Source organism: Anser cygnoides, chromosome 2 (genome assembly GCF_040182565.1).
Source record: "Anser cygnoides isolate HZ-2024a breed goose chromosome 2, Taihu_goose_T2T_genome, whole genome shotgun sequence".
NCBI lineage: Eukaryota > Metazoa > Chordata > Aves > Anseriformes > Anatidae > Anser > Anser cygnoides.
This window is the reverse complement of record NC_089874.1, coordinates 47595966-47622834: the sequence shown is the minus strand read 5'-3', so window position 1 is coordinate 47622834 and position 26869 is coordinate 47595966. Positions and strand designations below refer to the sequence as shown.

Genomic DNA, 26869 nt, shown 5'->3' with positions numbered 1-26869 from the left:
ACTCACTTTCAGTTTAATTTGCACTCATTTTCAGAGCAACTCTGAAACCTGTATGTGGTCTGAAGCACTGAGCAACGTGTCTACTGTCGACAGGTCTGACTCTCCATACGCAGCGATGCAAGATGTGTAGGCTGTTATCACTCAGGAATGAGATACTGGGCTTAGAAAAAACAAACAAACAAACAAAAAAAACCACGACCTAATAAAACAGTCTCCTTAATAAGCATTAAGTAGTCCTGGTCAGAGAAGCAAATCGAATGTTATGTATTGTGAGGGAAAGAAGCATGTTGCTGTGCAGAAAATCATTCTGCTATGGTAATCCATCTGTGAATTTCAGGTTTCCTGTCTCAAAAAAGGTTACAGTAGAACTGCAAAAAGTGAAGTGAAAAGAGGCACGGGAGATCAAAGATCTGGAAAGGCCGCTGTAGAAGAAATTACTGTTGTGTACACTTTAATCTGGGAAGGTGATGATTGAGGGGGAAGTGTGATAGCATGTAGCCATGAGAGGCTCGTAGAAGGTGAATAAGGAACAATATTGCTGCTCACTGTATCGTGTAATATGAGAACTAAAGAAAACTTTCAGTTGATATCTTAAAAACTGACAAAAGCAGATGCAGCTTCCCGTAGGGTTAAGTTCAGCTATGGACTCTGTACCATAGGGTACTGAGTTTACTTGCATTCAGAAAAAGGCTGGACAACTTAATGGAGGAAAACTCCATTGAAATCTGTTACTGTTTGAAAGGTCTGCTTCTGGCTCAAAGTCCTAGGGCTGGAGGCTGGGGGAGCTGTTCTGTTTGCCTGGCGTGTGCTCGCAGGACTTCTCCATTGCCCAGTGCTTTAGGCAGGTTGTTGGTGTAGGCAGACTTTTAGTGTGAACCAAGTCAAGTTCTGCTTTATATATTGAAAACGTATGCATGGGAACCTTTTTGTATTGTCAGTTTTTAGTTATTAGCTGAAGATTGTCTTACCACTCCTACTTCTGTATGAGAAACCAGATTATTTTTTGTGGCTTAAACTGATTGACTTATTTTCTGAAGGAATAGTATTTCTTGAATAAATTAGCAGGTTAAAAGTACACAGGATTTGTTTTGAGTTTTTAGGGTAATTTTCAATCTGTGCTAATTGTTTGGTTGGATTGAAATATGTTGCTCTTAATGAGTGCATGTATTACACATAAACAGTAATTTTGAGAATTCACAAACAAATTTTCTCATAAAGTTCCTATTTAAGCTCTTATTTTTAGTTACATGTATTACAAAACATATAGTTTATTTAATAACAAGTTCTGTTTCAGTCCTTTGATTCCAGCAGGGATTACTTGTGTTGAGTGTAGGTGTTTGTCTGCATCTCTTATTGTAGCTGACTTAAGAAATGTTTCAGAAAATTCTTCTTGAAGAGAGAATTATGGAAGGTAATTTAAAATAAATAAATCAGCAAACAATGGATCTTCACCCACTTATGCCATTTCTGGCTTTATAAATCTCATTATTTCCCTTCAGTTTTCTAAAACTATTTTCAGAACTACAAAGCCATTATTGCTCAGTTTTTAAATGGAAGCAGTTCCACATTTTTGGTCGTTCTTGTTGCTTTCTCAGAATATTTTCCTATTTTCATATATAATTTGTGATATGTAGGACTAGAGTGGAGTGTTCAAAGGGTTGGATGAGCCATGGGTTTATACAGTCGGCATAGTGACCTTCTCTTTTTTTACTCTTTCTGCTTTTCCTAACATTTTTTTTTTGAGTTCTATTATTGAGACACCATTTTTGTGAAACCAGTTTTCTTAACCTGAGATTATTAGTTCATATATGAAGTTAAGATTTTTTCCCACCATGTGCACTACTTTATGAATATTAAATTTGAGATTTGACTTCAGATACAATCTTTCTCCTTCCATTTACACAGATTGCCCATCTAGGAACAAGTTTCAGAGCTCTCAGTGTTTAACATAACCCATTTCTACAGGATTTGTATCACATTAAAGCTCTGTTCACTCAGTCTTTGTAGTTGGACAATTTGCACAGTTACTAGAGAAAAAATATTTGGGAGGTGGTTGGAAATGGGTAATCATGCTGCTTTGTAATTAGAGATTTAACTGGTATCATCTTTTTCTGGAACTGTATTCCTTGTTGCACCCTTTTCCTCCAAGACATGCAAATGGAATGTTCACCAGCGTTTGCTGGCTTTCCCCTACCTTTTAATGCAAATAATGAAACAAAAGTAGTTAGTCTTTTGGATTGGTAGCTGGTTCCACTGAGAATCAAGGTACCAATCTTTTATCCTCCATCCCCCCTTGACCTTTCTGCATCAGGAACTGGTAATTTTCACCTTTGCAGTGCCCACATCTTGGACACATTTCATTTAGTTCTTCCCCTATAAATGGTTTGTAATTTTGTAGTATTCTTTTTATTTATTTATACACACATACTCTTATAAGTATGACATTTGTATATATGCTAGAACTCTCAACCTCTTTGTGAGCTGATAACAGTACTCTCCGTACAGGATCATGGGACAGAAAAACGGATAGATGTGCCTGACCCCACGAGGTATATTGCCAGTTGATTGTGAGCAGTGGAAGAGGGAGGGAGGAGGACTATGACTTGGGGAAGCAAACTGTAGCACCATACTGCAAATGTGTGGAACATGTCACATGTGAGTGGCAATTCTTCCTAATTTGTGAGACTTTGCTAGTCTAGCATCAAATACGTCCTTTCTCAATTAGAAGTTATGGGGAAAGATCCTGATCATACCATAGTTACTGGAAATTTTATGCAAAATTTTAGATGGGTCATAGGAAACTAATCACGGTCAATGAAAACGTTCACCCAAAGCGATTTGTTTTTATATATGTTTTTTTTTTCCTACCAAAGCAATATTAAAGCAAAATCTCATTCCTTTCAAACTTTGTTTGTCTGTCTGATTATGAGCAGTCTGCCAGTTTACTGTTCCTGCAAATGCAAATGTCAAGGCAGAGAGAAAGCGTTTAAGAAAAAGTAGTTACTGAGGTAAAGCTGAGATGCTTACTTACAGAACAGGAGTTATTGATCTTGTGACTGGAATTTTACTGTGACATTAACGCTGCTCTGCCAGGTGACTGAGGTATATCTCCTGATCTCATCTAAATAAATATTGGTGTAAGAATGCAGCAGTTGCTGACTGTACATTTATTGACCAGCTGCATTTTGATGACTAAGGTAATAAGCCATTGTGTGCTTCACAATAAAGCTTGTAAAAGATTATCGAACGCCTGTGAATGGTTTTTGGCTGGCAAAGGTTCCATATTATGCTTCTGAACTCTGATCATTTATCTAGAAATTTGTCTGGTTTGGGTTCAGTCATGTATAGTATGTTCCTCATGTTAATGTCTTCTTGAAGGGCTCACGCTGAGGGATGATAATTAGATTTTAGAATGCCAGTCTTCTCCTAAGTAAAACAATTTAAATCTTGAATGTTCTGCTTTTAACTTTGTTTTTAACTACAGTCAATTACTCATTGGATTATATATTTAATTTCTAAGTATATTTTGCATTATAAAAAGATTTTATAGGTAAATTTAAAAATCACTGCTTTGCTAAAATAGATTTATAGTCAAATACATGTAAAAAGACTAAACCTACCATGTTCCAGTCTTAGTTTACTCACTGTACCTTTCTAATTACAGTTGTAAGCAGTAGCATCATCTCAGAGTCAGCTGAAATTTTGTTACTCTCTTTTTTGTCTTAGGTTTGTTTTTCTCACCCCCTGTGCATATTACAAGATTCAGTTCTTGCCCCTCGCTTGCTTTGAGCAAGTAGTTCTTTACTACTCATGTGAATACAGGAAGCAAAATTGTGCCCTAGAACTGTTTTCTTTCTTTTTCATTTACTTGCTTTCAAACTCCTGCCTACCAAATAAAAGAATAACCCATTCAAACATTGTGATGCTAAATATGGTGACTGACAGTTTTCACTCTGCAGTTTGAGAAAGCTCTACATTGATCCCTGTGGCAGATAAGTCATCCACCAGTGTTTACATTGCTTCTAATTTTTGCATTGTAATCTCAGGTGATTTGATATCAAGTTTGGAATTAAATTAGATTGTGTACAAGGACAAAATGTATTTCTCTGAGTTACTCTACTCGTTTGAGTAAAGTATACACCAAACAGAAAGGATGTGTACAAGGGTTGGTGGCTTCTTTCATTACTGGGGAGAGCCAAGGACTATTCTGCAAGGAGACCATTATTTCTATTAACTGTATATTGTGAAGTTCCACATTTGTTTGCCCTGCAACAAGTTCTGGAGCAGGATTTCAATTCACTGCACGTAGCTCTACTTAAGGCTCACATCTGGATGGCACTGCGGGAGCATATTGCTGAAAGCAAACAGACTAGCAGTTTTGATGGTAACAATGGAGCCTGAGAAAACACTGGATGCCTGAATAAGATGCCATTAAAAAAGGGAGAGCGAGAGGGATGCCTAATGCAGTCCATTTAATGCAGAACTCTCCAGAGAGTGAAGTGGGGATTATGCCTGCTGCCCTTCTTATTAGAGACTGGTATAGAAGATGCTTTTGGGCGAATGGTATCTCCATAACAGGCGCTCTGTTACTCATGAATATGTTTCTAATTATATCTTAATGATCTCAACCACAAATAGGAAAACAAAAATCTTTGTCTCTCTGAGTGGTTACCTTAGTGGCTGCAGGTTTGGCAGGGCTGAGATTATCCATCTCCTCGCACTAATCCCGGGGGACTTCATTGTGAGAAATGAGACTTGTTTATGATGGTGAATTAAATTGCTGTAAAAGGTTATTTCAACAGACAGTTGGGAAATCATAATAAAATAATTTAGTAAAAATGGGAGCTAGAGTATGCTTAATGAAACATGATTATATTTAATTTTCTTGCTATTTCTATCATTAAAGGTACATTATCCTTTCTCAGACCTCATTTGGGCTCTTTGCCACGGACCCTCTCTTAGTAGCAGACTGAAACTTGCATGTTCCATTAGGATATGAAAATGGCTAATAATACCCTACTCTCCTCTCCCTGATTTTTTTTTTTAAATTTCATTTACCAGCTTTTCAGATATATTTCAGCTGTTTTCCTCTTTTACCCTTTTATTTCCTCTCGCATCTATTGTATATATTTGTTAGTATGAATAACTATTCAGGAGGACAGGTTGAGTGAAATGAAGTAAAACACTAATATAATAACCTTAATAACTTTAAAATGATTTATTATGAGTAATTAACTCTTTTAGTTATTACTAGTACCTAACAAAGTCAGTATTTTAATGAGCTCATTTAAAACATGTTTCTGTGCTATCTTAATCTACTAGTGCAATTTTTTATTTTTATTTTTTTTTAATATTCTTTCCTTTTACAGCGTAATGGGACATTGTGTGACATTGTATATGAGATAAAATTTCTGACTGGCCTCTAGTGATAATAAATGTAGTTTCTGGTGCTATTTTATGTCTCTCTCTTAGCATCAAAACGCTACTTTGATCTAAAAGTATCCAGCTCCTTTTCAGGCTCTGAGTTCATATGAGAATAAAATTACTGTTTGTTGGTAGACAGCTTGGGTAGAGCAGCAGCGTCTTTCCAACAGCGAGCTGGTCACGGTTCGGGGGTTTATCAGGACATGAGCATGGTGTCTGAGGGTATTTCATTTGAATGTTCTATGTCATAGTTAAAATAATTTACAAAAAAATGTGTGCATGTGTATATGTAGGTATATATTATATGCATGATGCATCTTGTCTTCCTTTTAAAGCAGTAGACATAAATTGTCATATAACCATTTAATATCTGTTTACTAGTGAAAAGAGCTACATGAACAGGGGGGGAAATTCACAGCCCTGGGGCATGAAGGCGCCATGTTTCCAGTGCCCCCATAGTGTATCTCCTGTATTTCCAGGAGATAACTTCCTTAACAGTGACCAAAAGCAGGAAGGTTTGTGAACGGAACCTGCACTTGGAAGAAAACGTGTATCGATGGTCAGTATATCTCTCGGTTGACTGGAAGTTATTTCTGTAACCTATACCAATTTTCAAACCTGGATCCCTGAAATTAATGTATTGAATCAATACAGTAGGCATTTAAATAGAAATGACCTGGGGGGAGAGGTGAGGAGAGTATATGAAGAAAACGATAATGAATCATTTTTAGATTACCCTGCAAAGATGTGCAAATTAAAAATGGTGTTCAACTCCTTGTTAATAACAGTAATAATAAAATGCAGAAGAACTTCCTCTGAGAAAGAAGTGGGACTTGTTTAGAAGAGTTTCCTATTCTGCTGGTGTTACTCATTCTTGAATCTGTCTCTGATCTATCTTTTAATCTCTTACAAAAATGGAGTAAAGTATCAGTGAGATCATATGTAGCTGCAAGAAACATAATTCCTTTTAAGTCACGGCATCTGATGCTGGTTTAGATGCTTACGAGGAGCAGAATTGCTATCTTTTCCTTGTATTCTTGTAGATCTGAGTTAGGGCCAGATTTAAAATCCAAAATTGTACCCTTGCTCCTCCTCTTTGAAACACAGGAGTTGTCTTCAGGACAACTGAGAGTTTTCAGATGTGGTGCCCAGCTTGTGCCAGGCAAGTACACAGAGAGCTTCAGGAGCACCAGTGGGCAGCAGCTGACCCTATAGCGCTGGATGTACCCGTACCATGACTTTTGCAAACTGTCTGCAGCCTGGCACGATTGAGATTGCCACCAGGGAGCAAGTCTCGGGCCATTCCAAAATTCATTGTGCTATGCTCTTTTTATATACTTGGTGAAGCAATTTCTGTTTTCTGCCACTTCTTCCTAGTTTATTATTCTGGGTGATGAGTACTATTAGTGCTTTATGTCTGTAACTTCTGTTTTAAAGCAGCTGCTATGTGAAAATGTGGGTGTTGTCACTCAGGTACCATTTTAAATTGGTAAGAATAGTGATCTATTAGCACATATAAACTTATATTATTATAAATCCCATATTGCAAGTATAGGTTATTATTTTTGTCATTCTTGATAGCTGTCATTTCTTTCTCCATCTTGGTTTCTTCTCATCAGTTCTGGTTCAGATGCTGTTTCAGTTTAGCATTACTGGCAAACCACTGCCAGCTAAGGAAACAGTTATCTTCAAAAATCAGTGAATTCCAATGAATTCATGCTGTCAGTATTTTATAGAGCTAAAATGGGACTGTCACTTCATAATATTCTGCTGAATACTACCTGAAATGCTGCCTACTAAAATAGCTTTGTCATGTTCACTTTTTCTAGGGTCACAGGTAGAGACAAAAAAATGCTAAATACAAAACAAGATGAAGACAAAGGAATAAATAAAAATTTTGAGGAAAGGAAAAGATGTTAATTCTTTATCAGACCAACAGAACTGAAGATGTATGTGCCCTTGGTTATACACCTGCAAAACTAATTTAAAAGCAAACTCTGGAGTCTAGAAACTGCAGCAACATTCTAGAAGAATTTAAGCAAGAAAAAAAAATCATTAACCTTGAAGTCCCCTTTTTTTAAGTCTCTAGATTTCTTTATTCTTTTTAAGTTTTCATCCTAACTACCCGCTGTTCCTTCTGGTAAATAGTAATAAAGCAAAATCATGCTAACCTCACACAGAATTTGATTAAAAAATAGGGTTGATGGCTTGGTAGACACCAAGTTAGGCTGATGAGCGGATTGGATCTTTGTGGGAGATTTTGGAGTAACAGTAAACTTCCTTTCTGTTGTGTCTACACAACAGAAATCCATCTAATGTTTACATGGAATAAGAAACCATAGTTCCTTTTTCATTTGTTCCAGTTCAGAACTTGTCTGGCTATGAATTCAAACTGTTCCTTCAGATGTTTTCAAGTGTGGTTCTTGTTTGTCTGAGAGCAGTGAGATTTTTTTGGCTATGAAGACTGCATTTTTTAGGTCTGGATTTCACAAATACTTGTTTTTGTAAACTAACACTGAGAGGTAGCAAATACTTCAAGTCTTACTCAGCTTAAATATGCATTTCAAGTCCACTCAGAGTTTTAATCAAAAGTCTAACTATGGCATGCATACAATTAGGAACGGCATCAATTCTAATCTTGCCTTCAAATTGTGAATCTTTGTCTCAGTACCATAGTTCAAGTCTGTTTGGACCATCAATTCATCCTAGCTCTTTTTATTGCTGCACCTCATATATATGACTTGGCATAAGAAGATGCATTCTTGAGTGAGTGCCAAGATAACCCTGTGACACATGGCGTGTGAAGTGCATTTGTGTAACATACACACTGTATCAGGGGATGTGTATTTGCGATAGAGTTGAGAGCAGAGACGATATACCACTAATTTATAGAAGAAACTTGAGATAGTTTCCCTATAAACCCACTTCCTGTATTTCACAGAGATCCTGTATATGTCTAAAATATTTTTCATTTCCTGGATTTGTAAATATTTACTCATTTGATTATGGTGAAAGTTTGCTAATGTCTATGGTCCTAAATTAACTGATTAAAAAAAACCAGACCTTTATTTGATTATGCCATCCATGATGCTTTTTTTCAGTGTTCCATCATCTGGAGATAGTAGTGCTAAAATGGAGGAGGTGCCCAGTTTGTCCCAGTTCTGTAACGATCTGCAGTGTCAGCAGGGATGGAAGAGGCTGGTGATTTGAAAGGCAGTTGTTATAGTGTATGTGCTGGGCCAGGCAGATGATCATGGATTGTCTTCCATTGACTGAGGATACTGAAGAAAAATCATACCAAATAAAATCTCCCTGTAGTATTTCTGTGGAGTACATATGAATTTCACTCTTAATCAAATAGCTTTAGGGTTGGGGGTTGATGTTTATTGAGTATAATGACACAAAAAGCACCATGATGATAAGTAGTTGTTTAACAATTTCTCATTTATGCTTAAGCACTGTGTTTTGCTAGATAGCTTTCACATATAGATAGCAAACAGTTTGTAATTTTTCCTGCCTTGCCTGTCTAATGCCGTAGTATGATTATAGTTTGCTTAGAGCGTAATTGCTTGTCTGTCTAAGCCCACGGCTGGAACATGAAAGAGATGCACTCTGCCTCATGCAAGAATAGTGCTGGTTGTATTTCTCTTTGGCACTTCTGCCAGTCTGTTCAATGAGGAACATTGTTAGCTCTTGCTTGTTTCCTGCCGTGTGGCTTAGTGCCTAGGTATCAACTAACAGAAGATGGTTTGCTGCTACAGGAACAACTTGAGTGTGGAGGGGCTGCGAAATGGATTTGCTAGAACATCTGCATGTAATAGTATGTCTGCTTTGAGCTGGGTGAAGTATTGAGAGCTGATAGCCTGATTGCAGAGGATTTTTTTGTTTTTTTTTTCCTGAACACACCTCTGTGAAAATGCAAAACCACTGGGACAGGTGTCCAAGATTAACAGGATTACATTTTAAAAAAAGGCACAAAAGAGGGCACAATTACTCAATGTCACTCAGACTAGGGATTAACTACTTAGATAATCCCTAAATTCAAAATCCTAATAGAAATTAAGAAATAATTAAATTATTTAGAAGATGCCAAAATGTAATGAGACTATCATGAATCTAGTAACAGAATATTGAGCAGATGCTTCCTTTCAATGTAACAGCTACTCATTTTTTTCAAGTTTAATGTAATTTGAATAAACTAATTATCTACATTCTCTCTCGCATTTACATATTAAGTAAATGTGAATGTGCGAAGAAAACATTCTTCAAATCAAACAGTATTTTGAGGGCAGAAGGCATACAGCAAAGGGTAAAATAAACTAAATATGTAAATATATTTTTCTTGCCACTTTTGGCAGTTTGAGTATATCTCACTTCAGCCAACTAAATTCTGGTAGGGAAAAGCATCCTTCGCTCATTCAAACAGGTTCCATTTCTTTGTGTTTCTTTGTCAGCCCAGGGCTTCTCATTCAACACCTTCTTCTCCAGCACCACTGAATTTTAAGATAGTCTGTGAGTATGAAGAGTGAAATATTCAATTTCAGATTAAGGACAATATATGCTTTTCCTATTCCTTTCTACTTCCTAAGAAAAAGGAAGATGCAGATGACACCAAGTTAGGTGCGTGTGTCGATCTGCTCGAGGGAAGGAAGGCTCTGCAGGAGGATCTGGATAGGCTGGACCGATGGGCTGAGGTCAACTGCATGAAGTTCAACAAGGCCAAGTGCTGGGTCCTGCACCTGGGGCGTAACAACCCCAAGCAGCGCTACAGGCTGGGAGATGAGTGGTTGGAAAGCTGCCTGGCGGAGAAGGGCCTGGGAGTACTGGTTGATAGGCAGCTGAATATGAGCCAGCAGTGTGCTCAGGTGGCCAAGAAGGCCAACAGCATCCTGGCTTGCATAAGAAGCAGTGTGGCCAGCAGGTCTAGGGAGGTGATTGTCCCCCTGTACTCGGCTCTGGTGAGGCCGCACCTCGAGTACTGTGTTCAGTTTTGGGCCCCTCGCTACAAGAAGGACATGGAGGTGCTTGAGAGAGTCCAGAGAAGGGCAACGAAGCTGGTGAGGGGTCTGGAGAACAAGTCTTACGAGGAGCGGCTGAGGGAGCTGGGCTTGTTCAGCCTGGAGAAGAGGAGGCTCAGGGGCGACCTCATCGCTCTCTATAGGTACCTTAAAGGAGGCTGTAATGAGGTGGGGGTTGGTCTGTTCTCCCACGTGCCTGGTGACAGGACGAGGGGGAATGGGCTACAGTTGTGCCAGGGGAGGTTTAGGTTGGATGTTAGGAAGAACTTCTTTACTGAAAGGGTTATTAGGCATTGGAATGGGCTGCCCAGGGAGATGGTTGAGTCACCATCCCTGGAGGTCTTTAAGAGACGTTTAGATGTAGCCCTTAGTGATATGGTTTAGTGGAGGACTTGTTAGTGTTAGGTCAGAGGTTGGACTAGACGATCTTGGAGGTCTCTTCCAACCTAGACGATTCTGTGATTCTGTGAAAAAAGTAGTTCTATTTTTTTTTTTCCTGTTAAGGAAAATGTTGAGTATTTCAGTCTGGATTTTGCACACCTCAGTAGGCAATATAATCACTGGCTTAGTCTCAATTTCTGCTTTTAACTACTAATTTAGCAATTATTTAGCTATAGAGAAGGGAGGAGGTTCCAGGGAAGAAGAGACAGAGACCCATTCCTTAAAAGCTGATGATAGGAGACCAGTGTTCAAAGCCTTGCACAGTTCAATTCCAGCAGAGACTTGAAACTAAAGTTTTAGTGTCCCAGATGAGTGCCCTATTCTAATGCCCTGTTGTATTACCCTATTCAGGGTCTGTCTCTTTTTATGATTTTAAGCATACATCCCATTCTGAACCCTTCAAATTTTTTCTAGTCAAAAATTTTTAATGTGATCTTTTGGATAAGTCTGGTGAATCTATGTTCTCTAAATTAAAAATGTCATCAGCAAATTCCCCTAACTCATCTAAACTTCTTTCCTTGTAGTGGCAAAGAGGCTGTCATTTACATCAAAGCAAGGTCCTATGTGGAAAAAAGATGTCAGTTGATTGGTATCTGTCATTTTCTGAAGTTGTTTAAGAACTAGCTTCTAATTGATGCTGAAAATGTAAGTCTGAGAAGTGAATATTTTGGAATGGAAATTTCTTGGTGTAATGGTTTTATTGCAGCTCTCAAGTGACTTTGCAGTTCAAACACTTCACTAATACTTGAGACTCTCCAAGGCATTTACAAATTCATGACACTAAATACAAAGTTACTGCTGTGGTGGTTTCTCTTTCTTTTAGGACTTCATTGCTTCAGAACGGGTCAGCACGAGCACTTCCAGGGTGCTGGCGTCTTCCTTAATATAAAGAAGAGTATTGCTCTGGAGTAAGATATCCTTGTAGCTTCTCTTCTGTACTCTCTCTCTCCGGGCTTGAACAGATGTTTCTTTTTAAAGGTTTTATTCACAAAGGCTAGCTTTAATGCTTAGGAGGCTAACTGCTGTAATCCTTCTTTCTAGGTAATGGGGAAAATTATGTTTTTATAGGAAAGTCCTTCAGAGTTTCTTCCCTGTGAAAGAGCCTGACTGTGCTTGCAGAGAGAGGAATCTTCTCAGGCTCCCTCTGTTGACAGTAAAGAAAATTTGCCATTGAGAATGTGTTCTTTCCCTAAGGTCTTCAGGAGAAAAAAAAAGAGAAGCTTTAAGGTGTCGTGGATGTCAGAAATGTAGGTACAATTCTGTAAGAAGAAAAATGGCATTTAATTTAAAGATTTGCTGCTGAGTCGCTTTATATTTCATCTATAATGGTAAGATTGCATGGATGGTTATTGTGCTGCAACAAAACGTATCCTATCCCTTTGTCCAAAAATCAGACCAAAAATGGTACATTAATTCACTGCATCAGACCATTAGTTTCCAGGCTTCCCTCCTGCACCCCAATCACTGTTTGATTAAGTGAAAATTGACTAAAGGAAAATCCCATGCCTGTAGGTGTGTATTTTATTTTATTTTTTGGCAGATAAATGTAAAGTAAAAGCAGGGACAAAATGGATTTCTTGCTCTGTGTTTGGAACCCTGGTAGTTTCTGCTTAAAATATTATATGGTAATTTTAAAAATTTATCAATATCCTGAAATCTTTCTCCTTTCATCATGTGTAAAGTAGTATTGTTGACATGTCTTCGTATGGTTTTCCTCTTAATAACTTTGTCGATTGTCTGCCTCTAATTCTGAACAGATTTAAGCATTCTCCTCTTTCTATAGCTTACAAAACCTCATGCTTGCTGACAGGGCAGTTTTGCCATACTTGACTTGCTACTTAAATTTTAGTTCTTGGATTAGCATGATTTATTCACCTTCCACAAACTGAAACATGAAGGAGGAGAAGTAGTTACCCTATTAAAGAGGTGTTCAAAAATACTGTTCTTGTTCATGGCCCTTGCATGGTGTCCGTTCTTTGGACTTCTGTTCTTCTTGGATATGAATATTGATATATATTGATATTTTCAGTTCTTAATGTTCGGTGTACTACAGAAGCACTGGCATGATCTTGACAGAAACTAGTTTTCTAAAAGCAACAAATCTCATCTTTTCATTTTACAGAGACAACGTTCTTTAGAGCTCTGTTTATTGTAAATATCACCTTTCCTCCTTCTGCCTCATGAGATTCTCACCATTAGCACAGACAGAACTGCGTGCTTGTATTCAGGATAACAAGAAACTTGGGGAAATGAAAAGGATGCAATAAATCAGTTCTGGAATAAAAAGAAAGATTGTTAGGTGTCTGGAAATCTGAACTTAGGCAAGGCAAGAGGATGTACTTGTAAATTGATGTACTTCTGAGAAATTGATATCTTCTCAAAGAAGCATCTTCTGAAATTTTGCATCACCTGTAGAAGAATACAATCTAAGCCTGACACTATCTGTTGGCTGATACTTCACATTCTAGGTTTTTATTAGTGGCATTCTTCACTTCTTAAAAATTACTCCTGTTTCTCCTAGCTTTGCTTAAGCACTTGGTGACTAAGAATACAGATTTCCCTCTTTTTTTCTTTTTTTCCCCCAATCTCATATTCTAACAGCATTCTTTGTGGAAGCTGTTCTGAAGGAAGCCTGATCTTCACATGTGGACTGAATATATCACTGTTGTGATCCATCCAAGAAGCACGATTATACCAGAAACAGGTTGTCAGATTATTAGTTGCTCCTTATTATATGACCATACCCAGAGGAAAATGTTTGGAAATATTAGCTCTGTTAAAACTCTGCCGTTGAACAAGGCCATATTTTGAAAGACGTGTCTGTTTTAGAATGGTTTAGATCACAAATAAGCAGGATAGTATTATGTGGGAGATCTGTGTATACATGCATTCAGTTTATGCATAACTGCTCTTTGCATCAAAAGCCGAACAATGTTTAAGACCCGATTAGACAACTATGTACACGCCTGGATTAAATCTGTTTCTCAGTGAACTTTGTCTTGTGACCGCAGAACAGTGCGTAAGCTGCTGGGAATGGCCATTGCGAGCTGCATGCTAATAACGCTGCTTTCTACAGAACCGTTCTACTGTTAGGGCCAGAAAAGTTTCTCTCACACGATTTCATAGATAGACAGTAATACAGTTTATCAAAATAAGCTAGGTTGAATGCAATGTTAAACTGTGCTCTTGTTAGAGGTCCTTGTGAACTTCAATACTTCAGCTTATTTTATCTCAAGTACATCGTGCCAATGAGCCATCAAGTAAAAGAGGCATCTTTGAGTGAATACATAGTTTGGATATCGTTCAATTCTATAATTTTCTTCTTTCAATGGATTTAATGTATGAAAAATCAAACTTCCTCCTTGTTAAATTCCCTTATTTACCTACCTTGCATTCATAGGTGATATGTAAGCTTGGGAAGGAGAGCCCTTGTGCAGTTAAAGTTTAATCACTGTGATAGCACTGAATGAACAGTGTTACTGTGGAGTAGAGTGGACCTTAGGTTAAATTACAGCATATCTGAAAAAGTAGCATTTAGGGCATTTGGGTTTTGGATTCTTAGGTAAATGACTAGGAGGCAGGTATGTGGAGTCTCACAAATTGGTAACTTATTACAATTGCTATCTAATTTGTTATCTAAAATGTAATTAAAATACTATAGTCCATCTATGTGGTTCTAACATACTAAAAGAAAGAGAAATGGTAGCTTTAGACTATAGTATCTTGCTGAGTTTCATACTCCCACCTTGCTAATTCATATCCTTTTACCTATCTGGCTTTAAAAAAAATAGTCCAGCTGATTTCTTTTGTTAACTTACAACCCTTCAAAATTAGAACGAAAAGTTTAATGGCCTAAATACAGTGCAGTCCTATTTGAAAAGCCTGATTTATCTTCTGCGCTTTTTTTATACTAGTATTTCCTTGTTATGCCCTTGGTATTTCATAGCTGTCCTTTTTAAGCACTGAAGCAATTAGTTTTGAGAAGGCTGATTCTTCAGGGTCCAGTGCTTTCCTGCCTTTCATTTGCCGAAGCTGTACATTTTAATGAAGTTGTTTCATCTGTGTTGCCAAACACTAGAATTTTGCTGCTTCAATTCTAATTATCTCTGCTGGCAAATGCTATGTTTTATTAAAGCTGTCAAGTGCACTGTTCATTAAATGTCCACAGTCTGTGGTGCTGTGCACACAAATTAGATCAGCTTTGCTCCTTGATAGATTATGAAGAAGTTACATATTTTTTTATAGACCTTTAAAATCTAGTCTAACAGCAATCAGTGATGACTTAGGTAAGTAAAGCATACCTGTAGCTTCTTGAAACCTACTATCTTGTCACGATTCATCTATGACACATACATTAAAACTCTAGTAGTCCAGCTGAATATACTGCTTATTTTATTCACGAAGAGATGGTTTTGCTTATCCAAGATACAGTTTCATCTTGAATTCTAGTTGGTATATGTTTAGGGTAAGAAAAGACTAGTTACACATACTTCAATGTAAGCAAACTCATCAGTACTAGTCTTTCATTAGAGGGTTGTGTAGTGTAATTGATCTTCACTAAAAATCAAGATGGCTTCATTTTAGTGTTACCAACCTGGTGAATGCAAAAGATTGCTATCGTAAACAACTACCAACTTATAATTGCATATTTCAAAAGAGAATTTTACTAGATGTTTACTTCAAATATATGGGGCAGTAACAGAAATATTGTACTTGCAATGATAATATGAGTCAGCTCTTAGGTGGAGTTCTTTGCTTTTATTTTGTATTTTCATTGTGTGTGTCATTATTTTTGAATAACATTCATTTATCCTGTTTAAGGTATTGTGTTCTAAACATTCTTTATGAGGGTTAATAAGATATTGTGGTGATACCCTAACAGAGGAGCATGTTGATCTTTTGAAAAAATGTTTTTCTTACTCTTCAGCTATCTGTAAGCAATAACTTCAAATTTATATTTAGCATTATGGCTTTATGGTATATCCTTTCTGTATTGGTTGTTTTATCTTCTGAAGAATGTAGTGTTTATTCTTTCCAACATAGCTTTTAAATTTATCAGGCTGTATTTTAAACCTTTGCAAGAACAGATATTTATTGTACTCTTCACAGAAGTCATAAATGACATCTCAAAGTGCTGTGTAAAATGAATAGAACTTTGGGGATCTCGGATATATTCCTTTAGGGTCTGAGAGGAAACTACAGTCCTTCAAAAGGCTATAAGCCACTCTACCTCATCGCTTCTTATGATCCAGTTTAAAAAGTTAGAGTGGAAGTAGAAAATTCTTACAGCCTTAAGTTGAATAGAAGGCCATGTATGTTTATATATTTCTTCATCTGTTAATGTATTACACTTTATCAAGTATGTTTTATGGTATTTACAGGAAATAATAGCATTTAATTTTAGTTTTGGAGTCTGGAAACAGAAATTAATGCTCTTAAAGCAAACATGAGCCTCTGTTTGTCAAAACTTTCCTTTAACAGTTAAATATTTAAAGGAAAACATCAGTTTTTCACAGAGCATGGGCCTTTATACCATGGCAACAGAGCATTTTCTGAAAAGACATTGAATATGCACTTCACAGTATCCTAAATTTCATCAGACTAGGAAAGAAATAAAAATCAGGATTGTCTTGCATGAGAATTTCTTGCAACCATTAGTACGATGATCATAGATAGGGATTAAAATAATGTGGCTTTTCCTAAATGCTGTTGCTGGCCCAACATAGAAAGCAGCTTATAAACTAGAGATATCACTCTGAGTGTCATTCATAGGTAGTGAATCCTTGGAAGAATTGTAAAACGTGTTATTTGTGATTGCTGCTGGCTGACAGTTGATCAGTCTAATTCTGCACCAGCTGTGGCGTTTAGACGATCAATAAGATTTTCCCAAAGAAGGATAGATTGCCACTGCTGTTTTCAAGAATACACCTGAGACAGGAGGTTGTAAATACCTGAGCAGAGAGATGCTGGGGAAAAACAAACAAACAAACAAACAAAAATGTTCCTGGCCACTGGCACTAGTCTCCTAAAGGAAATTTCAATAGGAGGGTTTCTTCAACTCTATTCAAGGGCTGAAGTAATTTTTGTCATCAGAAGTACTTCACCCAACTTCAGACCAAAAATCTTTTGTCTTGTTCAACTTCAAATTTAACTTTTTTTCAAAGGCCTACTGCAGGGGATGGCTCAGAAGAGACAGTATGTTCTGTGGTAGTGATAACAGTATATGGAAAGATTTGCTTGGGAAGGGAAGCATGGAAGCGAAGATTCATGTGAAAAATCTACTATATGTGAAATATGATTTTGTTTCTTAACGTTATTTTCACTTTCGATGTATATTTCTATTTGCATTTGAGTCTGAAAAATTGGACAAAATACTCCCTGAACCTCCTAGGGAGATTTGGAATGTATTCAGGTTTATATTTATATCTAGAGTCAGATTTGAAAAAGCTTGTCCTATTTTGTATTTTTGGAAGTTATGTGAGTTATTACTGTAACTAGTGCAAGTAAACAAATGTTTTGATCTCACTGCCTTATCCACATCTTTCAAATTCAGTGTGCAAGTGTGTCAACTACCACAGAAGCAAAAAGTTTGTTTAGAGATCCTGGCACCTTGCTGTTAGTAGTATAATCTCAGAAAATTGTGGAAAATCACGGAAGCAATCATTAAGCATAAGACAGACATCACAGGAGTTGTGTAATTAGATACAGAAATAAACACCTGATGTGTATGTGAAATTAATTTTAGACTTAAGAAAATACAGAAACAACAGCTGGATTTTGTGACTCACTGTGGGTTATCAAGCTGAAACTGAAAAGAGTAAAATTAATACCATTAACAAAAGAAATACTATACAAAGGGAAATGTCCTTTTTCTGAATATATAGGGATATCTAGTTAAAGAACAGAAGGGAGAAGTTTTGGTCCAAGAATTTGGATTTGGCTGCCTGAAATTGATATTATTAAGATATTTGGCTGATTTTCCTGCTTTTTAAAAGTTTGACTTCAAGGGGTTGAAAGAGTATTGTTTTTGTATTACTACATTTTTGGAAGAGAAGCAGTCTTCACCTTGAAAAATGAATACCAGATTTTTATTTATTTATTATTGTTATTTATTGCAGGAACACCAGGACAATATGCTAGGAAATACAATGCAAACTGCAGTTGCCTTACTGAATAACGTGGTTGCTAACAAAAGCACAAACATGATGCTACTCTTCACAGAAGGTATGTCTTTATCTTTGGTTATTCTGCTTTGTACAGATGCTTCCCAGTCTGTTGTAATATCTTGCACCGTGTGAAATGTTTGATTGTATATATTTATATTCTATAGTGGTTGTTTGATAATCACATTGTAACTGACTGGTGCTACTCCTTACTTCATCTACCTTGCCTTCATTTACCTTCTACATTTTGGTTAGAAATTTAACTTTAGAAAGCTGTTCCCTCAAGGAGATGTGGTTATAAAAGAATAACTAACTGGAATTTACATTATGCCTCTGAAGAATGGCTTTGGAAAAGAGTGGGCTAGAGCTCTGACCATAACAGTGCAGAGTATAGGCATAGAGCACCCCTGCAAATTCCTCCTTTTCTCACTGCTCAAATCTGTGAAAGGATGTTATACAATAATTTTACACTTAAAAAGCTGACTACTCTTCCAGTCCAGTGGTGTAGACTGATGGGGCGGAGTCCAAACTGATTATGGAGCCTTAGTATACGAACTATTCCATGTCTTCATGTCACTGTATTTTATTATTGAGTCTGCCTTTTATTTGCAACTTGGTTCTGGTTTACAAAATGAACAGAAGGTTTCTGCTGTTGGAAATCTATATACTTTTGAAAACTTGTTTAGAAATACACGCTTTGATTACGTTACTCTTATTTGTAGTTAATGAGTAACTGACATACGGAAAAACTGATCTATACTACCAACAGTATAAAATATATGGTATACTCCAGAAGGAAAGGGAAGAAGTTTGTGTAGAGAGACAGAAGAAACAGCTAAGTCTCTTCTGAAGTCAAGAAGAAACCTTTTAAAAGACTCTGGAAAAAGACTGAGAAGGTGGGACAGATGACACTTCACTAGAGTATAGCTTTTCTATTGGTAGTCACACCAGAGAAGGAGCGAAATGAGACATACTGTGATTAATGATTTATGTATTAACACTGATAATGATATGCAGATTTGAAGATTCGGATCTGCCTTAGATATACTTTAAAAATCAGCAACAACAAAAAAGCAGAACACACACCAGCCTAAAAATATGTGAAAAAAACTGCAATAGTGTTCATGTCCTTGTTTTCATAATTACCTTAGCAGGTAAAGCACTCACCCAGAAAATGGGAGACCTGAATCTGGGTTCTTTTTTACTCTGGAGGGATTGAATGGACAATTCCATCATTCAGAAGACCGGTAGGAACTTGACATTGTAGCTAATAACATGCTCTTCCTCTCTGTTTGAAGCAGATCCACTCTGAAGTTGGCAGTGTGAGAATCACAGGGCCAGAAGAAAAGGAAAATGTAATTGAGTTGGAGAGGGATGGTTCGTAGGTTTCTGATTCTTTGGTTGTTTCTCAGTAAAGTGCCTGTTACCCTTGAAACTGCTTAGAGTTTATTGGAGGTGAGATGTATCTATTGCTTTTTCTTTCTTTGGGCACATCTGCTGTGTGTTGGGCTAGCGCAGATCTGATCTAATCCTAAGCTAGTGCTGATCTGAGCTGCAGCAGGATAACTTCTTAAAACTGCACAATGATATACAAAGAAGTTAGCTCATGTCCTACAAGCACTGTAACCACATAATTGGTGTGCCTTACTCAAAGTAATACACTCTGCCTTTCTGCATGGCAAAACTATTCAACAGCGTAGCAAAACTGAACCCATTCCCTAAACATCTCTCCTTTATTGTCCTACTAAGCCAACTCCCGTATGCTTTTTATGCTGCTGGTAGTACATCAATGCTCTTTCATGTCTCATCTGCTCCTAAAATAAAATGTATCTCTTCCATCACGATAGTTTCCAAATCGAAGTGGGGTAGCAACATTATTAAAGTCTTCTATCATTTCCTTGTGCTATGTCATAAATAACTTCAATAATGTTTTCAGACTATTAGTAATTGGATAACTCTAACTTGGGCTCACTGAACTTCATCATCCTAACTAGGAAAAACAGCACAGCAGCCAAAAACAATTTATCTGAAGTAAAATATCACTATCTTCTCCTATACCTTTTACCAATGGGTTAATCTTCAGAGTACTGAAAATATGGGTTGTAGCCATTGCTTTGTTGATTAAGGGCCTGTGAAGTGCAGAACTTCTGAAATTTGGTTTTTAGAAATGTTATGAAGGTATTGATTTTGTAACTGTAGCCTGTAAGGCTTTCTTTGAATGAAACTGGAAGAAATGTTATTCTGCCCAAACTGGAAGTCTTTTTATCCTTTTCCTTGCTAACTGTAAATATATGGGGTTCACTACAAGAAAATATCTTAAACTTCCTCTGCCACCATCTTTGATGTTCAGCTTTGTCATTTTTGAATGATTTTAGTGTAAGGGAGAGGAGTGTGATCTAGTGAAATGGACACTAAGCTCCCTCTTGCAGAAAAGGATCTTGGGGACCAAATGAAAAAGTTGAACATAGGTCAGCAGTGTGCCTTCGCAGTAATAAAGGCAAAAGTGAACTACAAGAAGAAAGAATAAATGGAAGATCAAGGGAAGTGATTATTCTCTATTCTTTACTTGTGAGATTGTGTCTGGAATGCTGTTTTCAGTTTTGGGCTCCAAACTACAAGGCAAACAGGAGCCAAGTCCAGAGGAGAACCACCAGGATGGTTAGGAGGGTTGAATACATAATGTGTGTATTTGCAGCCTCTGCCTGTAGCATTACCTGAAGTTATTCCTTCCCAAGTGCAGAACGTTGTATTTGCCTTTGTTGAACATCAAAGAGTCTTTTGGCAGGCTGCTTCTTGAGCTCTTTCTAATTGTTGGCTCAACCTTTCACTGCATCAACTGCGTGCCTCATTTCAATATCATCTGCAAACTTGCTGAAGGTGCATGTTATTCCGTTGTATTAACACTCTCTGTCCAGGCTGTTAATGAAGGCATTCAACATTCATGAGCTATTCTGCTGCCTAAGAAAAATGCTGAAGACAAAGTATTATGGGACATCCATTTCCCTTATTTCCCTATTACAGCGTGATGATTAATTTGTGTATATGTGGAGCTTTAGAAATTAAAAATCTTAAATACGTGATAAATGTTATAAGGAGATCATGTTAAGGGGTCAGTGCTGTCAAGTTATTTATTTTCCAAGAGTTCAGACATTAGCAATGAGGATTTCTTTCCAATTCTATGTATGCCTTTCCTCAGCTGCCAAGAAAGCAGTATTTTGCAGACAGATCATTCAGAGCCCCCAGTCACAGTTTCCTTCTGTGCCTGTTAGCCTTTGGAATTCTGTTCTGCTCAATGGAGCTCTATTAGGTGACAGAGATTTTTTTTTTTTTTTAAATGGGATGCAGCTTACATGTTGAACTCTCCCCCTTTTCAAGGAAATCTTGCATGATAGCACTTGCTTCATTACTACTTCTGTGATTTCAAATTAATAACAATGATACAGTTGGGCATTTCAGGGACTTGCATACAGGGTGGACTGTCTAGCATTAATTTCTCTCTCCCCTGAACTGTGTCCTTGTGTGACAATACATCAGACATGTAATGATAACCACCTGTAATGTTTAAAGGTGAAATGGAGATTAACATATGCAACTAAAGTTGCAGAGGGACTTTAAAATGGCCTTTACTGTGTTATCAGCTATTAAACATTTGTTCTGTTAACATTAACAACAATTTTCACTTAATAATCAGAGCGGAATAATATGATTCAGTTTAATTACTGAGACTGGAAGTCAGTAAAGAGACTGGGATTAGTATATGGTCTCTTGTGGAAAGTTAAGATGAGATGCTAACAAGCCAAGACAATATTGATCACTTTTAGTGTGGACTTCTAAGAATGTGAAACTTACTCTCTTTCCCCTTGTCTTGGCTTCTGGCTGCCAGTCTCTCTTTCCTGCCTTTCCCCATCTTTTGAAATCATTGGACAGTTTTAAACTGATTTGAGAGAGCATAGAGACTGTGGGAGAGGAACTGTAATCCATCCTGCTCCTCCCAGTTTGACACCGGTGTCAGTGACAGATGCCCAGAGCCTGGACAAGGGTCACGGGTCGGCAGGAGAGCACCTGAAGAGCAGCACAGAGGAATTCCAGCCAGTAAGTCAGCTTCATCGGGGGCCAACCTAAATCTCTCTATGCTAACACACGTAGCATGGGCAATAAACAAGAGGAGTTAGAGATGTACGCATGCCTGCGGGACTGTGACCTCCTTGGCATTATGGAGATGTGGTGGGACAGATGGAATGGAAGGATGCAGGTTCTTTAGGGAGGACAGACGGGGGGAGATATAGAGGGGGCATTGCCCTCTATGTCAGCGAGCAGCTGGAGTGCATGGAGCTCTGCCTGGGGATGGATGAGAAGCTGACAGAGAGCTTGTGGGTCTGGATTTAAGGCAGTGTAGAGACAGGTGACATTATAGTGTAAGTCTGCTACAGGCCACCTGATCAGGAAGACCAAGCAGATGAGGCCCTGTATAGACAGATAGAAGCAGCCTCCTGTTCACAAGCCCTGGTCCTCACGGGGAACTTCAACCACCCTGGTATCTGTTGCAGGGACAGCGCAGCAGGGCATAGGCAATCCAAGAGGTTCCTGTAATGCACTGATGGTAAATTCCTTCTCTAAGTGATAGAGGAGCTGAGGAGGAGAGGTGCTATGCTGGACCTCGTTCTCACCACAAGGAGGGGCTGGTGGGAAATACGAAACTCGAGGGCAATCTTGGCTGCCGTGTCCATGAAATGGTGCAATTTTGGATCCAGAGGACAGTGAAGAGAGAGCACAGCAAGCTCACTACCCTGAACTTTGGGAGAGCAGATTGGCCTCTTCAGGGATCTGGTTGTTAGAGTACCATTGGATAAAGCCCTTGAGGGAAGAGGGGCCTAAGGCATCTGGCTAATATCCTAGGATCAAGATCTCCAAGCTCAAAAGCGATGCATCCCAACAAAGAGGAAGTCAGGCAAAAGTGCCAGGAGGCCTGCATGGATGAACAAGGAGCTCCTGGAAAACTCAAAAAGGAAGCCTACAGAGAGCGTAAGCAAGGATAGGGCTCCAGAAGGCAAAGGCAAGGACTGAGAGAATGATGAACCACCCACTGTAGGAGAAGATCAGGTCTGAGACCATCTAAGGAACTTAGAGGTGCACAAATCCATGGGACCCAATGCGATCATAGAATATATGATCCTTTTTTTTTTTGTATTCACCTTCTACTTTCTTTTTAGAATATCTGTAATCTTTTGTTTTAAGTTTGTAACCACTGAATTCAACAGTGTCTTTGTCAGCGGCTGAGGAGGGAAGCTATGCAATGACGCTACAGAATCAGTCAGTGTGTGGAAGCCACTCCCACTATAGTCCACCCTTTTAGTTTGGTGGTGTAGGAGGGAGCATTGCCAGGGTTTTGGAAATAAGGAAAGGGAATCATCATTTGTTTCTGTTGTTGTTGGGGCAGCCTACTGGAAAGACATATTGTCTACATTTGCCATGTTTTGCCTATTGACATGTGTTGACATACTGATAAATTTAGACATGAAATGAACTTCAAGTCAGGTTTGGCTGTTTGATGAGTGAGTGGTGTTAGTGTGCAGGTCTGCTTAATTATGTGGAACGTGATGAATAATAAAAAGCCAAGCTCATCACAGTACTTAATGTAGTAAAACAGTCTTGTTCTCTGACTCACAGATATATTGTCTTTATTTTGCCTTCAGTGTCACCTTTGTTTCTTTTATTTTTTATATTATTTTTTTACAGGTAGGTTTCACAAATTAAAAATAGAAAACATTGCTTCATTTTAATTGTCTGTATTTAACAGTATTTTCAAACTTTTGGGGTCCTGTTTGCCACCTGGGACATATTCAAAGGCAAGGAAATTAATCATTCTAACTGTTGTATCAGTAGCATTTTGCTTATAGGAAGAATTTGGACATTGTATATTAGAGTGTAGAGAAATGTGTGTCAAAGGCTTTAGCTGCTTTATCAGGATCCTCACACTGAAGAACTGTACAAAACAGGTTGTTGCAAAATAAGTATTTTAAGTTGCAATTGAAAACTTCTGATTCTGTAGATATTTATTCCCGATAATTCCTCAAATGTATTACATGTATGTAAATAGCCGTTTTCAGTGTATATAAAAGTAATTCCAGGTAATTCTGTCTTTGGGAAAGGATTCCACTGTAAATCAAAGCTGATCTAATAAGTTGTTTGCAGCCCAGTGTTACTTACTAATGAGTTTACATTTTCAGCTTTTTTGGAATCCCATTATATTCCACAAGAGGTTTATCATAATGTTTTCATTACTGTCTTTTAAGGAGATGATGTATAAGTGAAATTCAGCCCAATCGTGTTCAATTGAATGACATTTTCCAGGCTCTACTGCTGTGATTCTGGTTTTGGCTACTATCCTGAAGTAACCATCCCCAGCCATGTAAGCAGAGAAGTTTGTCTGGATGTTTGAAAGTTGTGACATGGTATAGCGAATCCTAAACTTTATTCCTTATGTATTCATACTGTTGCATCTCAGGAACTAAACTAAAAATGCAACAGTGAGTTTTGACACGTAGAACAACAAACCTATTTCCAAGTTCTTCTTTAAAAACATAAAAGCTATTAGTAGTAGTACATAGTACTTCAAGCAGTTTCTGTAGAAACTGAAGTTCTTAAGGAAAGACCTTAAGTGAAAACACAGAATGTTAGCTACAGCAGTGTTATATCCAATAACATATTTAGAAAGCATGGTAAGTGCTTCAAGTGGGGACAATTACTAAAAATGAAAAAATCTGCAATACAACTTTGTAGTCAGATCATTGTAATTCATTTGCTCCTCGTAAAAGAAAGATCAACCTACATGGGTGAGGTATCCTATGCTGCTTGTTGTCCACTGCTTTGACTTAGTCAAATGTCAGGAGATTAATTAGATTTCATATGTTTCTGTATGTTGTATCATTCAAATCTGTTAAATATTGCATATCCAAAAAGTAGCACTTGTGAGACCAACATCCAACTTTTCTCTTTTTTGTGTGGGGGGTGGGGGCGGGAAGAAAGGGCATGTCAGTCCCTTACACACATGGATCTTTAACTCAATGACAGGTAAATGGCAATGAATTAGCTTTCTAGATAGACAAACCCCAAAGGTTCCTAACTTAACTAAATCTTTGGAGGATATTTTTCTACCTTTCATACCGTACAGGTAATTGCATTTTAGCTTCAGTCTCCAAAAGATATTTGATTATGTGTCCCATAGCACACTTCTTAACAACAGCTTCTAACTTCATAATAGCTTCTAGCTTCCCAGCTAGCTCTCTCCCACCTGATAAATTGTCAGCAGTCATGAAATTAGACTGCAGTAACTTAGCAACTCAGATCTTCCTCCCTGTCATACCCACCTATGGAGCAGAAGTTTGAACTACTGTAAAGCACAAAGAAAGTGTAGGTGTGACGTGGCATGGGACTTTGATTTTAGGAACACAAATGAGTTGTTGGAGTAGCTGGCTTCAAAGTTGTGGGATTTACTTACAAGATGGGAGTTTGTCTCAACTAAGGCAGTGGTCAAGAAAAGGACTGTGGGTCAGTCATACAGGGGAAGCCTACTTACAAGGAAAATGTGATATTTACAGAATCCTATAGAATGCATTAACAAATATGTCCTTAAAACAAACTTAGTCTGTGAAGAAAGCAGACACGTTCAGACTAGTTCTTAAGCCGTTTGCTTGTTCTCAGTCCTCCTTGCCTTGCAATGAACAAATCCCTCTCTGTAGACACAGGGTATTCAGTGAGGAATACTGCTTTTTCATTGTAGCATATCAGGCAAAGAATCATCAAGTTATTTTTATTGCACTGTTTTCATGTGAAAGAAAATTGCACTGTTCAGATAATTTTCAGGGTGTATTTTAGTCATTATCAGTGCTTCAACTAAAAGTACCTATCCCTTATGGTCAAGAGTTTTTGTTGTCATTTGTTTCTAGAAGGCAGGATTTTTCTGCAAAACTTTTGCAGGATGCAATATACGAATAGTTTTGTTCACTGATTGAAGAAAGAAAATGTGTGTGTTTGTGGTTTTTTTCATGAGAGTACTTTATATATGCTTATTGTATAGCAGCCTAAGCAAATAGATAGTTCATGTTCAACATATTGTGACTCTAGATGGAAAGAGTAGCAGGGAGAAGAAGTTAGGGAAATCAATACGAGTAAGAACATAAAAACATTTTTTTTCTGTATTTAACATTTAGAAACAAAATACTCTTACTTCAAAAATATAGGAGTGAGAAATTATTTTTAAGTACAGAAAATAAATGCAGACAGAGTACATACTGCTGGAGCAGTTGTAGATGTTGCTCCTGTAGGAAAAGTGCTCCAGTTGGGAGGTATGTGCACATTACAGCCTCTGCTATGCAGGATGTAAGCTTTTCCCAGCTCCCTGCCAGTACTGTAGTTACTAGTTCAGCTCTTGAGCAGAGATATGTGCCTATGAACATCTAAAGATAGTTGTTATGTGTCACTATGTTTGTCTGAGTTACAGCTTATAGCAGAAGTCAGTGGTGGCTGAGCCTGAAGAAGTCTCTTCTATGATGTTAGGAAGTTCAGAATGTTTTTTAACAGTATTAAGACATGTTTTGCTGACCCTAAATGCCAGTCACTTGGGTGCAAGTGTATAACATCGCATTGTTACGCTTAGAAGTCGGGTGTCATAAAAGATAACTGGAAATCGTGTCAAAATAGCATAGTAGTAGCGGAGTCTTTGAGGAAAAAATAACCTGTGTCATCCTGTGATATTCAACTCTACAGCCATTTGAAAAGGATGAAAATAGCAGCTGTAATTGCTGTGAGAAACAGTTATGCCAT

General features: G+C 37.7%; 1 protein-coding gene across 10 annotated transcripts in view; it reads left to right on the top strand.

Annotated features, from left to right (window-relative positions):
- ULK4 (unc-51 like kinase 4) overlaps positions 1–26869 on the top strand; it is a 246606-nt gene that overhangs the window by 133440 nt on the left and 86297 nt on the right. For 9 of the 10 annotated variants that reach the window (XR_010829259.1, XM_066992021.1, XM_066992022.1 and 6 more), the window contains one exon: positions 18002–18107. Coding sequence is in view for 9 of the 10 variants with exons in the window: in XM_066992021.1 (XP_066848122.1) it covers positions 18002–18107 (106 nt within the window). In the remaining variant the exon portion in view is untranslated. Of the gene's footprint in view, positions 1–11407; positions 11901–18001; positions 18108–26869 lie in introns of those variants that run through there. The other variant, XM_066992023.1, reaches the window with a different exon arrangement.